Below are 17,638 nucleotides of genomic sequence, written 5' to 3'. Positions count from 1 at the left end.
GAAAGATATCTCAAAGAGAGATAAGACAAAGTATTGTGCCTTCCATGCGGATATTGACCACCGCACCGCTGACTGTTTCAACCTCAAAGAAGCTATAGAAGCTTTGATCCGAAGGGGGGTGCTGAAGAAATTCAAGGCCGAGCAAGGAGATCAAGAGGATAAAAAAGGTGAGGCATATGCAGAAATCACACTTATAGTCAGAGGACCTCATGTGGGGGGAAATTCAAGAAGTGCCCAAAAAAGCTATGTAAGAAAGGCCTACGCGGGACCCCGACAAATCTTGTTTACAGCCGAACAAAGGCCAAACAAGATAGCCAAACCTAACACATAGCCAATCACCTTCACGGCAGAAGATGCTCGGTGGGTAATGTTTCCTCACAACGATCCGCTAGTCATATCAGCTCTTATTGGAAACAGGAATGTACACTGAATACTGGTGGATACCGGGAGTGCTGTTGATGTGCTCTACGAAGACACATTCAATAAAATGGGTCTTAAGCAAGACTCATTAGCTCCTTCTCCTGAAAATCTCTATGGTTTCACAGGGGACTCAATCCAGCCCAAGGGGATAATCTCAATCCCGATAACTGTGGGAGAAAACCCGAGAAGTAAAACCACAAACACCCCATGGGTAGTGGTTCTAGGAAAATCCTATTTCAACGCGATCATTGGCCGGCCGACTTTGCAGTCCCTCGGAGCCATCACTTCAGTAGAATATTTGAAGATGAAGTTCCCTACCGAGCACGGAGTGGGCGAAGCAGTGGGAACTCGGGCTCTCGCAAGAAGCTGTTATGCAAATTATCTCAAAGAAAGTCAGGACAAAGATGTTTGCAAAGTCATGGTGATCGACTCAAACTTCGACCCACGCCTTCCGAGCCGAGAAGAAATTGGCCCATGAGAAGAAGTTGAGGAGGTCACCTCGGATCCGAAGCAACCTGAGAAGAAGCTCAAGATTGGGAAATATCTTGAATCAGGTACCAAAAACAGCTTAATTTCTCTTTTGTCTAAAAGCTTATACATATTTGCCTGGTCACAGTCCGACATGACAGGGATAGATCCACAAGTAGCATGTCATAGGTTGAATATAGACCCTAAGGAAAAACCTATTAGGCAAAAGAGAAGAGCTTTAAACTCCGAAAGGTATATAGCCTTAAAAGAAGAAGTAGACAAACTAATCTCTAACAGGTCGATAAAAGAAACTAAATATCCGAAATGGGTAGCAAATCCCGTCCTGGTCAAGAAACCTAACGGAAAGTGGAGAACTTGCGTAGATTTTAACTTGCATAGATTTTTCTAATCTGAACAAGGCTTGCCCAAAGGATAGTTTCCCAATGCCGAGAATAGATCAATTAGTAGATGCCACGGCAGGTCATGAGCTTTTAAGCTTCATGGATGCCTATTCTGGATATAATCAAATCCCCATGTACGGTCCCGACCAGGATCACACAGCATTTATAACCGACCGAGAGCTATACTGCTACACAGTGATGCCTTTCGGATTAAAAAATGCGGGGCAACATACCAGAGATTGGTAAATCGTATGTTGGCTAAATTACTCAGAGTCACAATGAAAGCATACATTGATGATTTACTAGTTAAAAGCCGAAGAATAAGTTAACATACAGATGATCTTAGAAGATCATTCGAAATTTTGAGACAATATCGCATGAAACTTAATCCTCTAAAATGTACTTTTGGTGTTTCTGCAGGAAGATTCTTAGGTTTCATCGTTCATGAACGAGGCATAGAGGTAAATCCAGAGAAGATCACCGCTTGATTGAACATGACACCGCCGCGAAACATAAAAGAAGTACAGAAGCTGACAAGGTGCATAGCTGCACTAAGTCGTTTTATTTCAAGATCTACCGATCGGAGCATTCACTTCTTTGATGCCCTCAGAGGCTCCAAAGAATTTGAGTGGACCGAGCAATGCAACAAGAGCTTCGAGTCCCTGAAGGAACACTTGGCATAGCCTCCGACTTTAAGAAAAGTTCAAGAAGGAGAGCCTCTGGAAATTTACTTAGCAGTATCGGAGCATGCAGTCAACTCGGCATTGATCAAGAATGAGGGAAAAAACCAAGTTCCAGTTTATTATACTTCGCGACGTCTCAACGAGGCGGAAGGGAGATACTCGGAACTAGAGAAGCTAGCCTTCGCCCTCATCACCGCATCTCGGAAGCTGAAGCACTATTTCCTCGCACATCCGATCACAGTCCTAACCAATTTTCCGCTCCGCCAAGTGCTGCAGAAACCTGATGTGTCCGGAAGATTAATGAAATGGTCGATCGAGCTGACACAATACGATATACACTTCAGCCCCCGACCAGCAATTAAAGGACAAGCATTGGCTGACTTCATTGCAGAATTCACGTACAAACCGGTAGATTTCCCAATTTGGGAAATGTACGTAGATGGAGCAGCAAACGAAAAGGGATCCGGAGTCGGGATTGCACTGTCCAGTCCAGAAGGAGATAAGGCAAAAGGCGAAAAGATGTCGCTATATGCCGAGAAGGCCAGAAGCCTAGCAGATAAGTTCGAACTCTGTGAAATCACTCAAATCCCCAGGACTATGAATGAAGAAGCCGATGCTTTAGCAAAACTGGCCACCCAAGGATCCGACTCGAAATCAATCCCAGTGATCAAAGTTGAGCAGCCGAGCATCGAACAGGCCTCGCTTGTGCTTCAAATCAGCCAACGAGAGTCATGGCAAACTCCGATTAAGGAGTACTTGAAGCTCGGAGCTTTGCCCGAAGATAAAAATGAGGCCAGAAGTTAGAAATTCAGAGCTGCCCGTTATTTTTTAGAAGGTCAAAATCTCTATAAAAAAGGGTTTTCCCAAGCCCTTCTCAAATTTCTAGACGAAGATGAAGCTGAGTACGCTCTCAAAGAAATCCACGAGGGAATATGCGGAAGCCACATCGGATACGAAGCACTGGCACAAAAGATCATCCGGCAAGGGCTCTACTAGCCCACACTGATAGCTGATGCTCGGCGCATGACACAAAGATGCGTCAAATGCAAGAAATTCTCTAACATCCCAAGGCTCCCTCTTTCTCCTCTCATCACCCTCTCATGCCCGATTCCATTCGCAGAATGGGGAATAGATCTAATCGGAGCATTGCCAACATGCCGAGGTGGATGCAGGTACGCAATAGTAGCCATCGACTACTTTTCAAAATGGGTTGAAGTCGAACCCCTAAACAAAATAACTGCTCATGCAATTGAGAAATTTGTATGGAAAAATATCATTACTCGGTTTAGGATACCAGTCAAAATCGTATCCGACCACGGAACTCAATTTGACTGTGATTCCTTCAAAAAATTTGTGAAAAATATGGCATTAACAAAGTTTTTTCTACTCCAGTCAGACCTCAGTCCAACGGATTAGCGGAGGCCGTCAACAAAACCATAAAACATGGCCTGAAAACAAAGTTGGACGAACAGAAATCGGAGTGGGTAGACATGCTCCAAGAAGTCCTCTGGTCATACAGAACCACCGAGCACTCCGCAACTGGTGAAACGCCTTTCTCTCTCGCATACGGTTCCGACGCGATCATTCCAACAGATATTATGATACCGACGGTGAGAAGAGAAAACTACTCTACGTACGGAGGTAAACAACGAAATTTTGAAAATTAATCTAGACTTGCTAGAAGAAAAAAGAGAAAAAGCCAGATTAAGAAATCTTGCTAACCAACAGTAAGTTACTCGGTATTTCAACAGGAAAGTCCGACCAAGATCGTTCAAAATCGGCGACAAAGTCCTCAGAAGGGTTTTTCTCCACACCAAAATCCACCAAGATGGAGCCTTTAACGCAAATTGGGAAGGACCCTACGTTATCCGAGAAGACTTCGGAAACGGGGCATACCGATTACAACAATTGAGCGGTGATATGGAGAAAAACCCTTGGAACGCCGAGCACCTTCGCCATTTCTTTGTTTAAACATTTCATCTTTAAATTCAAAAAGCGGCTTGGTCACATGTATTGTATTTGCCAATTCAAAAAGCGGCTTGGTCGCATGAACTTGTGATTTTCAGAAGTAAATTTCCCTTTTTATTCATATCGTTCTGCTCGATACTTAGTAAAATGTCTTTTAAACAAATTCGGCAAAACAAACTAGGGGGCAGGAAGGCTACACATATAAAATTCCCAACAATTTTAATATCGAATAGTTTCTCCTTCAAATTAGAAAACTCAAACTGGTAAACTATTATTTTTAATACTTGACTCTTATTACTTAGTTATACTTTATCTTGCCGAATTCATGAATATAATAGAAACACAAATAAAATTAACTCCGACCACGGAGGAATTGTGTCAAAACCCGAGGGTAAAAATTACATAGTAAAAGATCCGACCACAGATCAATTGTTCAAGACCCAGACGGGTTAACAAAAAAAAAGAGAAAAGAAAAATAAAACTCCTAGTCCTAGTCACCTCCTCCCTCCAGGTCATCGCTGGCTCTTGGCTCGGGCTCTTCTTCCATCGACTCCGAATCCTCATCAAGATCCGTAGTATCCAAAGTAGGATTCTTCGGGCCGAGGATCCGAACAGCTTCATTTATCCCAGCGGTATAAAGGTCATCGCGCATGTTGCGATAGTCCTCGGAAGCTTTGTACTCTTCCACCGCCGCTAAGCGAGCAGCCTCGAGATCTGCTTGAAATTTCTGCGCAAGCTCTGACCGAACCTTCGCCACTTCGTCCCTAGCCGCGTTCCTCTCCTTGAGAAAGCGATCGTTCCGTTGCCTCAAAGATGTGAGCTCGGAACCTAGTAATCCGACGAGGCCGACCACACCAACAAAACTCTGCGGTGATCAAAAGGGTCAGCTCCAAAAAATAATAAAAAATAATACAAGGAAATGAAAGAGATGCCGACTAGATAAATATAAAAACATACCGAAACCACGGAGTCGGTGACTTGGGTAAGCCTCTCTAATGGCTCAGACTCCAGGACCGCTTGAACCTTCTCGGCAGGAAGATGCTCGTGAAGGAAGGAGACGATCGGAGTCAGGTGGTCGGAGGCGGAAGAAGGCTCGACCAGGCTCTTCCCCGGAGAAGAGTTGGGACGTTCTGAGACCTTCGAAGAAGATGGAGTCGCCCGCTTACCCGCAGCTGAAGTCTTGGAGGCCTTAGTACATTTCGGGTTCGGAGGGACTTGGTCGGGAGCAGCTCTCTTCTTCGCCATCTGTGCAATCTCTGTTAAGAAAACAAAAAGTAAGAACAAGAAAAGGTTAGCGCGTATTTGATTTGATAAGAAATAAATAAAATGCTTACTTGAATATGGATAATAGTTCTACTGGTCGAGTAAGTCCAGGTCCGACAACACAAAAGTCGACCGATCAGCCTCCGAAATGTCGAACATCTCGGAATGAAGTGGTCGCTCATCCTCGGAATATTGCGGAAGAGAACCTAGAACCAAACATAGAATATATAAGGAAACCAGATAAGAAATCTGACCCTACTTATCAAAAAAGAAAATTGAACCAGAGTCACACCCAGTTCCGAGAACGAAGCGTTTATTGGGCATCTCTCGTAGAAAACATTCCCCTCAATCCAAAAGAAGTAATCCTTCCAATTTTTCTGACTGGAAGGAAGACGAGTGACAATTCTAGATTGTTCATCATGGGCCCGAGCGTAGTAATAACCGTGCGGCCCCAGAGCCGACTTGAGTGAGTAATACTGAGAAAAATCCTCTAGTGTGACAGGACGATTATAAATTTTTGCCCACAATACAGCCATCCCGACAAAAATCTTATAAACATTGGGGACGAGCTGAGTAGGAGAACATTTCAGGTCGGAGACAAACTGAGATATAAGGGGATGCATCGGCAATCCTTCGATCACGTTCAAGATAGCCTTATTAAATGCTATCTTCCCGGCAGGAGGCTGATCAGCCCTCTCATCCTCTGAAGGAGCTGAGATGATGATCCCATCTGCGATCTCAAATTCCTCCCTCTAGTCTTGTATAATTTCTCGGTAACCCGAGAAGTCCAAATTTTGGCCGAAAACTGGCCTTCCTTCCGTTAAAAAATCAGGGCCTCATCTTCCTCCTCCGGAAGATCTACCCCAAAAGTCCTCCCGCTCGGACCTGGAGCACCTTGAGGATCTCCCTCTTCTCGGACCGGCAAAAGAGAGGGGTTCATCATGTCACGAGACTCCGACTCGCTTCCCCTCGAAGAAGCAGACGATGACGATATCTCCAAGACCATGGTTTCCCTACACGACAGGGAAGACGAGTCAAAAACCCTTTCTTCCTTATCAACCCCCTCGGAGCCGAGACCGGGATACACGCATGATTCATCATAAGCAATTACGGGACGGTCCCATCCGATCTCCGGGACAAGATACCAAATGCGACTCCTGAGGAAAGGAAATTTAGACCCATCCGACAGGATAACATTATCGGGGTCAGGCTCCAATCGCCGAACGACACGAGAGTCGTAACTCAGGTCAGGACGTGCAAGTCCTCCCATGTCCCTAAGCAAGTTGAGAAACTATGATCCCCAAAGTCCAGAGGGTCCGAATACGAGAAATAATATGAAGATAAATGCAGATCATAGAGCAACAACCATAGACAGGGAAAATATCAGATTAAAATCAAAGAAATCTTACCCGAAAGGTTAAAGGTCGGAAAATTCAGATAACAGACGAGGAAGCTGGGGCACAGTCCGAATAAGCAGATCAAGCCGAGAACGTGCCGGGAGTAAAATTTAGGAGGAAATGTGAAATGAATCCAAAATCTCGAGAAAAGCCTTATATGAAGACAGCGCGAACGGCTCAGATTAAGCGTGCCCAAGAAGCCACTCAGATCTAACCGTCGAAACGAAGCAACGTAACGATTCAGTACGATCAAAACCAAACGGAGTCGTACGACACCTCGAACAAAAGAAGAGTGTAGGGCTCTTACTCGGAACACACCAAGACAAGCAGAAAAGCAAAGATGAACACGGCCTTTTATTCCACCGAAATAGTTCCTTACCATTTTTGCTAAAAATACTAAGAAACTGGAAAACTGCTGTTACAGGATAATTTGGTCAAACACAGAGTATAGTAGTCGGAATCCCGAGCAGTAGGTAAAATCCAGCACCGAGCTCATGTAAAATAGACCCAAGAGCTAACCATTGAAAAGGAACGATCTGTTCATAAGATAAGAACGAAACCTACCGATCAGAACTTCGGAGAGAAGAGAAGACCGTAGGTCAAAGACTAGTCAAACCAAAAGAAAACATGTTTCAACTTCTAAAAACGCGCACGTCAGCATAGTAACCGTCCACCTCTGTAAAAGGAAGATGGCAGTTACCAAAAAACTACCGAAAACGTGGGACTGATCACCCCACGTTCACAAGAATAACCGTCTAAACCCACGACCACATGGTGAAGAGAGTGACCCCAGATGGATATAAATATGAGATTCGAAGACAAAGAGCGACACGGAAATTTTACGCCTTTTTTGCTTTCTTCTACTGAGAACCTCTTGTAAACATTGCTCTCTTGTATTAGATTCGTCAATATAAAGAGAAAGTCTTGCCTAAATCATATCAGTACTCGGAGTCCTCGTATTCAGAGCCTGTGTGTTTTTGTAAGATATTGTTGTACTAATTTTACAGGTCAACAATATATATATTTGACTTGTCTTGTGATCCAACCAACTTCTCAGTGTTACACGTCTAACATATGGATTGTTCATTCATCTTGAATTTTTGGTCTTTGTCATGTGGGATAATTTCTCAATTATGACATCCTCAATCATTTTGAACCAAAATTTAATATGTCAAAATTAATCCAAAAGTATGATTTCATTATATTTATTAGTACAAAACTACCTTCAATAAAAATATCTTTTATTTTTTTATATTTCGTCTGTCCAGTTTATTTACACGATCGTCAATTATCTACATGATTTATTGACATTGTCGACACTACGATTTTTTTTTTAAACCTGAAAAATCTGAAGAAAAAAAATTCAAGCCAACCAAACGAAAATCGACGACTACAAATCCTAAATCAAACTAGTTTCGAGCCTCTCTTCATTTATCGGAGATTATTTATATTTATTTGTCATGACTTTAACTTTAGGGTTTGGGTTTTGGTTTTTTATTTGTCATTTTTTGTGGAGAAGAAGAAATCATGACGGAGAAGAAGAGGAATTGACGTGGAGGCGAAAAGAGAGAGAGAGAGAGAGAGAGAGAGAGAGAGAGAGAGAGAGAGAGAGAGAGAGAGAGAGAGAGAGAGAGAGAGAGAGGGAGAGAGAGAGAGAGGTTTATGTCCATAGCAACGTATTTCACGATTCGACTCCCTCAAAATCTTCGTGCATACCTAATAATTTGGGAAATCTGAAAACAAAAAAATTGATTTTAAGAATATAGAAATTCGTTTGAAGATTTATTGACATTTTATCTTTTTATTGATATCAATCAATAAAACTTCAAACGATTCTGTGAAATTTTTTGAAAATTTATTGACATCGATGTCAATAAATTTTTTAGATGTTAATAAATCTTCAAAGAATTTGGTTTGTTGAAGATTTATTGACATGCATAAAATTTATCGACAACGATGTCAATAAATCTTCAAAGATTTTCCATAATCGTTTGAAGATTTATTGATATTCATGTCAATAAAAAGACAAAATGTCAATAAATCTTCAAATGGATTTCCAAATTTTTAAATCAATTTTTTTTTTCTTCAGATTTAAATTTTCCAAGTTTTTTAATTTTTTATTATTATTATTTTTAACTTCACATCCAAACAAAAAAATGATCTCTAACTTTTCTTTTGTGACCATTGGATGAGTAACAAAATTAAACACAAAAGAAAATAAAAGGATATTTCATAAAGGGTATTTTTGTACTTACACATATATGGACGTCATACTTTTGGGTTAATTTTGACTTATTAGATTTTTGTCTTAAAGTATCGATGAGATCATAGTTTAGGAATAATCTCTATTGTCATTCCAACTAGATTTTTTTGTTGTATGGCAGTTGGCATCTAGTTTCTTAATATTTATAAAAATGGTAGTGAACTACTTATAACTTGTGACCAGTATTTATAATTTTTATAAGAAACTTTTACTCTGGACACTCTTTTGTTCCTTTGAACCTATAGCTAATCAAAAACACACTAAAAACCATCAATAACACTCGAGTACTCGTCGGTTTTTCATCCCGGGGATATGAGTTTTTACGCATGATTAACGCACCTATCAAGCTTCTCAAGGATCCCCCAGATATGACGGCCAAGAGATGCATACTAATTATAAACTTCAAGTTGAAGTCCACAATAATGGAACAACTATAAAACGATAATTTGTCATTATTTGCTCATTAGACTCGCACTTGCGATTTATCACTATTGCAACTACGTGCACTTGCGTGTGCGAGGAAATTTCGCAACAAAGCTTGATCTCGATCACCCATTAAATAAGGCATTTAAACCTATTTTACATTCTCTCTTGGTTCAAATTTTCTCCGTATTGCCATACTTAGTCCTTCCTTTTATCTTCCTTCTAATATTCTTGCAAATTAAAGTATTTATTTTAACGATATTTTTTTCTTTGAAACATAAGCGTTTCTCTTTTGAATAAATGGAAACATATTTAGAAAATTATCCAAGTAATTTTCTCATTTAATAATTTCCTTTAAAATTTATTTAAGGCAGTTTGAAATTTGTTCTAGCGCTAGAGATTCTTCATTATTTCTCTAGAATACAAGGAAACCTTGTTTCCGGAAAAAACTCAATTTAATCAAGACATGTTTAAAATTTCTTAAAATCTATAATTTCAAAATCTTAACTTGACTGTAAATATTTAATATTTATGTTCTCGGACAATTTTGGCCTTTTTAAGACATGTCTATTTGCATCAGAATCGTGGAATAATTTCTTGAAGGAATAATTTCACTATTGCCCCTTGAACTATGACACCTTTAACGTGCCCCTGATATTTTGTTTTGTAGCAACTGTTTACCTTGAGCTGCTATTTTGTATCAAAAGTACTCCTTCCATCAATTTTTGCTCAATTCTGTTAGGAACTCGATCAGGTGGTGCGCACGTGGACAGTATTCAAAGGGCATTAACGTAAATTATTCATTTCCTTTATTTTCTTAATAATTTAAAATACAATCAGAATAGGATAATGAAATAATACAATCCCTAAAACATTCGACAAAAAGAGTGAGACCCTAAATCCAAAAAAAAAATCATTCTGAATCCATAAACTGAGTTGACGATGACGAAGAAATCACATGCGAAGAAGCGTGCGTCGTCTTCAAAGAAGTCCCCGAAAAATAATCGTGACAATGAAGATAAGTTCTCCATTTTCTGAGGAGTACGTGTCGAACTCGACTGTGGATCCGAGATTAGATCTTTTTTAAATTTTGCTCCGTAGTCCCACAACGACGCGTATTGTTCTTTGTATGTACCTTCAATCATAGTGTTTGCCTTCTTTCGAGCATGGTAAGCCTTCTGCTTTGAACAACTAAGGATTAACTCTCTTTGAACTTTGTTCATAAAGTCTGGACATGACCAAGAATCATTGTCTTGAAAATGACTCAAGTAATGATTTGACAACCACTTTGGAGTTGCCCACCTAATACATTCATCAAGCAACAGATCAATCAATCACATATTTAATAAAAACAAATAGATTAATCAAGTACATACTTAATAAAGCCAATGTAACTGTTTTTGTTAGACCTTGGACATACATGTTTTGGTTGGTATGTCTTCATTTTCATTTTCATTATGTTCAACACCAGCATCTTCATTATTAGTAACACCAGGCTGAGCAACAAAACAGTCTCCAGTCTCTTCATTTTGTGTACTACCAAGCTGAGCAAGAAAAGGCTCCTCAATATCTTCATTATGAGCAACTTCAGTCTCTTCATTCTCAGGCAGCTTTGGGTGACCACACCATACCTCCACTACACGACTACTCTTAAGTATTTCCCCAACTATACTCAACAAAGTCTTATCATCATAAACATACTCAACCTCATCACCATATTTTGGCGCTGAAAGTCTGTTTTCATTATCGCGGTTATTTTTCGGCGACTTCTTTGAAGATGACACACGTTTCTTCGCAGCTGCTTTCTTCGTCATCGTTAACTCAGTTCATGGATTCAAAATGATTTCATGGGTTTTGAATGGTTTTTTTTTGGGATTTAGGGTTTCACTCTTTTTGTCGAATGTTTTAGGGATTGTATTATTTCATTATCCTTTTCTGATTGTATTTTAAATTATTAAGAAAATAAAGGAAAGGAATAATTTACGTTAATACCCTCTGAATACTGTCCACGTGCGCACTACGTGATCGAGTTCCTAACAGAACTGAGCAAAAACTGACGGAAGGAGTAATTTTGATACAAAATAATAGTTCAAGGTAAACAGTTGCCACAAATCAAAATATCAGGGGTAAATTGTTAAAGGTGTTATACTGCAAGGGGCAATAGTGAAATTATTTCTTTCTTGAATCTTGAACAAACAGATCTACAATTTTAAAGAAGTAAAAGACGGCTTCTCCTTTTTTTTCTCACATATAATAAAAAAACTTCCTTGCTTTTGTTTAGTTTCGATGAATCTATTCACCAAATTTTTCATCCCCAGAAAGCACACTCGAGCTGGCACGAATCAGCTCACGAACATCACATATTTCTTCTATAACATGGACGCCGATGCCTTAGCATTACGCTTATTTTTTTTGTAATTGATTTTTTTTTTCTTTCAAGAAAACATTAACTTATTTTCATCAACTAACACTAGGTAAATAAACCATCTAATTGTGATATCAAATTGCTCCATATTATAATGTTCACCCTACGTTCTCTTAGATTGTTTTCTTCTAGATGAGAAAGGAAGAAAGCCGTTCCGTTTCTACAAAGCTTGGAGTGAAGATCCGGGATGTAGAGAAAGGATTGAGCTTTGTTGGCGCCAACCGCAGCTTGGGTCAATAAAGGAAGGTTTTGGGAGGAAGAGTAGAGGAGTGGAGGTCTTTCTTCAAAAATTCCAAAAAGAGAAATGGGGAACTTCACAAGTCTACATCAAAAGATTGGAAGACGAACTCTTGAGGGTTCAATGTAAAGACGTGACGTCCCTTAACATCCAAAAAGAAAAAGAGATTCAAGAAGAGCTTGCGGTACTCAACTCTAAGGTGGAGAAAGTTTGGAGGCAAAAGTCGAGAGAATCTTGGCTCAAAGAGGGTGATGCTAACACCCGTTTTTTTCATACGGCCACGATTATCCGGGAAGAAAGAAATTACATAGGTCGGTTGGTGGATGATCGGGGTCATGTGCTCGGGGCTAGACGAACGATTGGAAGGTTTTTGAATCTCAAATTTGGAGAGCTTTTCAAGTTCACTTTCCCATCATCGCCGGAAAATCTTGAAAATCTTATTGAACCCATCTTATGGAGGCATGATAACGAGATAATGGAAGCCATTCCAACATCGGAAGAAGTTAAGAGGATCGTATGGGAAATGCCCGCTCTGAAAGCCCCGGGGCCGGATGGGCTTCAAGGTATTTTCTACAAGAAGTATTGGGATATAGTGGGAGACTCCTTGGTTACTTTCATTCAAGAATTTTTTGGGGGTAAAGTTCTCGATCCCGAAGTGAGTTTCGCCCACATAGTGCTCATCCCGAAGAGTAATGGAGCGGACACTGTGGACAAGCTTCGCCTGATAAGTCTATGCAATTTTAGCTTCAAAGTTATCACGAGAATCATCACGGCTCGGTTAAGGACTTCTCTTGAAGCTATGATTTCACCGTTCCAATCGGCGTTTGTCCCGGGGAGGTGGATAGCGGAAAACACTTTAGTGGCGAGGGAGATCATCGATAAGATGAAGAAAAAAGAAGGTAAAGGAGGGATTATGGGAATCAAAATAGATATGAGCAAGGCGTACGATAAAATGGAATAGGGTTTCATCCTCAAGGCTCTCAAAAATTTTGGTATGTCGGAACATATGGTGGAAATTATTCGGCAATGCATTAGTACGGCCTCGAGTGCGATTCTTCTCAACGGCAGCCCTCTTAATAAGTTGAAGCTCGAACGTGGCCTCTGCCAAGGAGATCCGCTCTCACCATACTTATTCATCATTGCTTCGGAAGTTCTTAGTAGATTGCTCCTAATAGAGGAAAAGTCCGGAGGTTTTCACGGGATCAAGATCGGTCGGAAAGGTCCTAGCATTTCTCATCTCATGTTCGCCGATGACATGATTATTTTTTGCCAGGCTAATGTTCAAGAGGCAAAGTCGGTTTGGAATTGTGTGGAGAAATATTTTGGGTGGTCCGGGCAAGAAGTCAATCACATTAAATCCGGGATTATTTTCTCTAACAATTGCCAAATTTCCTTGAAGATTCAAATTGAAGAGTCGCTCGGAATGAAAGAACGCCACAAAGATGTTAGCCATTTGGGTAATCCCCTTTTCGTGGGAAAAAAATAAATCCGAAAGCTTCTCCTTCTTGAAGAAGAAAGTCCACGATCGTCTTGAAGGGTGGATGGCGAAGACGATTTCAAATGCCGGGAGAAGTACGTTGATTAAAGCGGTGGTTCAAAGTATCCCCATTTATGCCATGTCTACTTTCAAACTCCCGAAAACCTTTTGTCAAAACTTGGACAAGATGGCCCGAAAGTTTTGGTGGAAAGGGGTAGGAGAAAATGAGAGATATCTTGCTTCCTTGAGTTGGGATCGACTTTGTGGGCCTCGGGCTAGGGGAGGTTTGGGTTTTAATAAATTTGAAGATATAAATTCTGCCCTCCTTGCTAAAGTGGGTTGGAAACTAGCCTTGAAGCCCAATGTGTCATGGGCTGAAGCCATCAACCAAAGGTATTGTGATGTTGACAATTTCTTAAACTCAAAAATCAAAGGTCACCATTCGCCTTGCTGGAAGGATATCGCTGCAACCAAGGAGTTCATCAAGAACAACTTGTGTTTCAGTATCAGTAGTGGTGAGGAGGTCAACATCTTATCCGACAACTGGATTTTCCCTGATCACAGCTTAGTTGACGAGGGTTTGGAGCCGTGCGCCGGAATGGTGGTGAAAGACCTTATGGTGGATTCGCACAGAGAGTGGGATCCCCGGAAAATCGCAGAGATCTGCAGGAAGGATTGGGTGGGGAGAATCGGTAAAATCAAGATTGCCCAAGGTAGCTCTAAGGACTCGCTTTGTTGCGTAGCAAACGAAGACGGAAATTTCAGCGTTAAGTCGGCTTTGAGGCTGATGACACAAAGGATAACTGATACCCCGGATCCAGTTTGGAAGAAAATCTGGGCTCTGAAGGTTCATGAGCGGGCTAAGTTCTTCTTATGGAGAATCGCATCCAATTGTTTCAATTTGGGCCCGCTCCTGGTTAAGCGCAATTTATCCTCGGATCCAAAATGCAGAGTCTGCGGGAGTGAAGATGAGACGCTAGCCCACGTCTTTTTCAGGTGCGCTCATGCTAGACGTCTCTGGCTAGTCGAAGGCTTAGGTCGGTTCTAGCATTGGGACGTTCAAGTTGAAGGCCCCATTTTGCTGAATGCGGTGCTGGAGTGCAACGACTCTTTGAATAAGGGTGTGACAAAGCGTGACGAGTTTATGGTCAGGTCCTGGGATATCTTTGAAGAGCTATGGAGTAGAAGAAACAAACACATTTTCAGAGGAGATACAGGAAGATTTGACGAGTATGTTTCTAAAGTAAGAAGCCAAATCGTCCTGCATCTCGCTGAGACTCATGCTCCGGTTATCTCAGCGCCATTGGCTATTTCGATCAAGCCAAAGTGGGAAAAGCCTAGTCCAGGCTGGGTCAAAATTAATGTCGACGCGGCCTTTAATTCGAAGGGAGCCGCTGTGGGAATCATCGCTAGGGACGAGCACGGAGATCCCAAGTGGATGTGGAGGAACAAAATTTCTGCAGTTTCGGTGGCTGATGCTAAGCTTTAGGCAGTGTGCTTGGCGCTCCATCTCGCGAAGTTGAAGAACCTGAATCGTTTTTGGGTGGAAGGTGATAATCAAAAAATCATGGTCAGTTTAGATAGTAAGAAGAAGTGTCCTTACTGGCCTTTAATTCCTTTGTTCAAGTCAGTTTTGGAAGTTTCTTCTTTTTTCATCTCGGTTAGTTTTTTGTGGTGTAATAGACAAGCCAATTTTGTGGCTCATGCTCTCAGTAAGTGGGCTGCTCATTCTGAAGATTTTGGTTTTTGTTCCTTAGGGGAGGTTCCACCTCCTGTGCGGAACGCTTTTGACTCAGATTAATTAATGTATTTTCCTCGTCTCCTTCTGGTGCTGCTCTTCACTTTGGAATGAGTGGAGCTGTTAAGGGGTCCGGTGTTTCAAAAAAAAAAAAAAAATATAGGTCAGGTCAATTTTAAATTGAACAATTTGGACATTTCACGGAGTGTGTCAAACCTAACTATGTGCATATGTCCTTTCATTGGGAATAGACGCATGTAGAGGAAATTTAAGAAGGATTCTTCGATTGGACATGCTAATTCTTGGTTCATTGTTTTATCTACGTTGCAACATGAAGTATGAAAGTCAACAAATTATACGTCCAAGTTATCTTGTTCTTATTGAATGTCAGAATCATCAATTTACAACGATGTGCCTAATTTTTCATTCCTTCTGATGAAAAAATGTAAAAACAAGTAAAGTGCGGTTACGAAGGTGGTTAAACTTGTACGAACATGGTAGATAATATGTTGAAAGGTGGCAAAACTATATATTAATTATACTGACCAATCTCTATATGATTTTGATTTGTCAAGAGCCCCAAAAACACAACAGGCATAAGATTTAGGAAAGCAACATGACAAATAAAAGGAACATTCTTGTGTCGAATTTTGTTGTTATTCATAATTACTTTCAATTATAAGCTTTATAATTCAGACCGACCATAAAGAGAAATCAATCCAAGCAACCCCAAAAAGAAGAAAAAAAATGCGCAGAACGTATTATTTTCTTTATCTACGATCGAAATTGGAATATATGTTTATTTATTAATTTATTTTTATTAAAAAAGAAGACCAGGAGCTTTTATTTTTCTTTCATAACTAATGTCACAAAAAAAAAAAAATGTACAAAATATCCATGTTTTTAAAAGAGCACCGTAGCTATTTACCCAATTTTAAACTTGATTTTAAATAATCAACCAACATTTCGTTTATTTCGATAAATTAATAATTTATAAAAATTAATGTATATTTACAAAAAAAATTAACATATGAAGAAGTAAAGACAATCATGTAAAAAAATATATGATTAATGAGGTCATGTCATCAATTGTGATTAGATTTTAAACATGCTTAAGACGTTGAATAAATTGCAAATCCAACGTTTCAAATAACTTAATCCGTGAATATTTTTTTTAAAATATAATTTAAAAATTATCTAGTCAAAGTTTTGCATCGTTCTATGTTCTATCGGGTTTTTTTTTTTTTTTTTTTTTTAAAGATTCCATGTTCTATAGTTAGGGATAATAATTTACAATATGAAAGCCTTATTATTTTTTTGTAAAGAAAAAAGTACATTTAATAAAATTATTTATTCATGGGCTGTGTAGTAAAATAGTCAAAATGAAACTATGTAATTTGTTTTTAGCCTACGTTTGACAATTTTTAGGGATATAACCAAATGGCTTATGTGGCAATAATTAAGGCCTGATTTGCCCTTATTTATTAACAAATTCGTCACTTTCTCTATCCTATATTTTTTTCAAATATTTTTTTTCATCAAAATTTCAAAAATTCGTATCTTTCTCATATTCGAAATTGAGTGATTCCAAAATAGATCCATTGTGTTTGATGAAAAATTATGTTTAATACCATAGATGTAGAAAAATCACTTTACTACCTTAAATATGGAAATAACTGAATTTAAAAAAATAAATGGAAACGTAAATATGATGCATTAAGTTTCATTTTTCATCAAACATAATGAGTCTCTTTTTGAAGATCTCGACGCCACGAATTTGTAGGATTTGAAATAACTCAATTTCGAGTTCGTATGAGAAATATACGAATTTTTGAAGTTTTGATGCAAAAAAAATTATTTGAAAAAAAAAATAGGAGAGAAAAAGTGACGAGTTTGTTAATAAATAAGGGCAAATCAGACCTTAATTATTGCTACATAAGCCATTTGACTATATCCCTTAAAATTGTAAAACGTAGGCTAGATCCAAAATCACATGTTTAAAGTGGCATAGTTACTTACAAATCTCTTTATTCATTAGTTAAATAATTTTTTTGTAAAGATATATATATATATATATATATATATATATATATATAATATCTATATATACAGGATGGTAATATTTTTAAGAGCCGTAGTTTGATTGTTAATTATACTTAAAGAGCATTTAGTTTCATTTTTTCCAATACAAATGATGACCTATTCTAATAAAGTTCAATGTCTCATACGATACTAGGAACTAGGAAGTGGATATATAGCATATTTCTCGATTTAACTTTGAATAAATATTACTGATTCATCGTAAACAAAATGTGGTGGTAAATAAACATGTTTGATTTTAGGGACACTATGAGCTATAACAAATCAAGTATTGTAAAATATAAAGGGCAATAATCAAATTAATTTTACCATGTTACATCAATTTATTTGTTGTATTATTGTGAAATGCGAAGAGGGACAATAATAATAAAAAA

The 17,638-nt window shown here is 39.1% G+C and overlaps 1 protein-coding gene across 1 annotated transcript; it reads left to right on the top strand.

Annotated features, from left to right (window-relative positions):
* Positions 1 to 1,783: 1,783 nt before the first annotated feature.
* Positions 1,784 to 2,968, top strand: LOC149402597 (uncharacterized). The gene is made up of 3 exons (XM_089608454.1): positions 1,784 to 1,931; positions 2,028 to 2,771; positions 2,859 to 2,968. Exons 1-3 carry the CDS (start codon positions 1,784 to 1,786, stop codon positions 2,966 to 2,968), a joined length of 1,002 nt encoding a protein of 333 aa, XP_089464580.1.
* Positions 2,969 to 17,638: the final 14,670 nt, after the last annotated feature.

The sequence above is a fragment of the Urtica dioica genome, chromosome 3 (assembly GCF_054948205.1).
Source record: "Urtica dioica subsp. dioica isolate 48M chromosome 3, U.dioica_male_clone48M_v1_H2, whole genome shotgun sequence".
Lineage (NCBI taxonomy): Eukaryota > Viridiplantae > Streptophyta > Magnoliopsida > Rosales > Urticaceae > Urtica > Urtica dioica.
The sequence above is the reverse complement of the archived record's forward strand: the minus strand, read 5'-3'. Positions and strand labels throughout refer to the sequence as shown.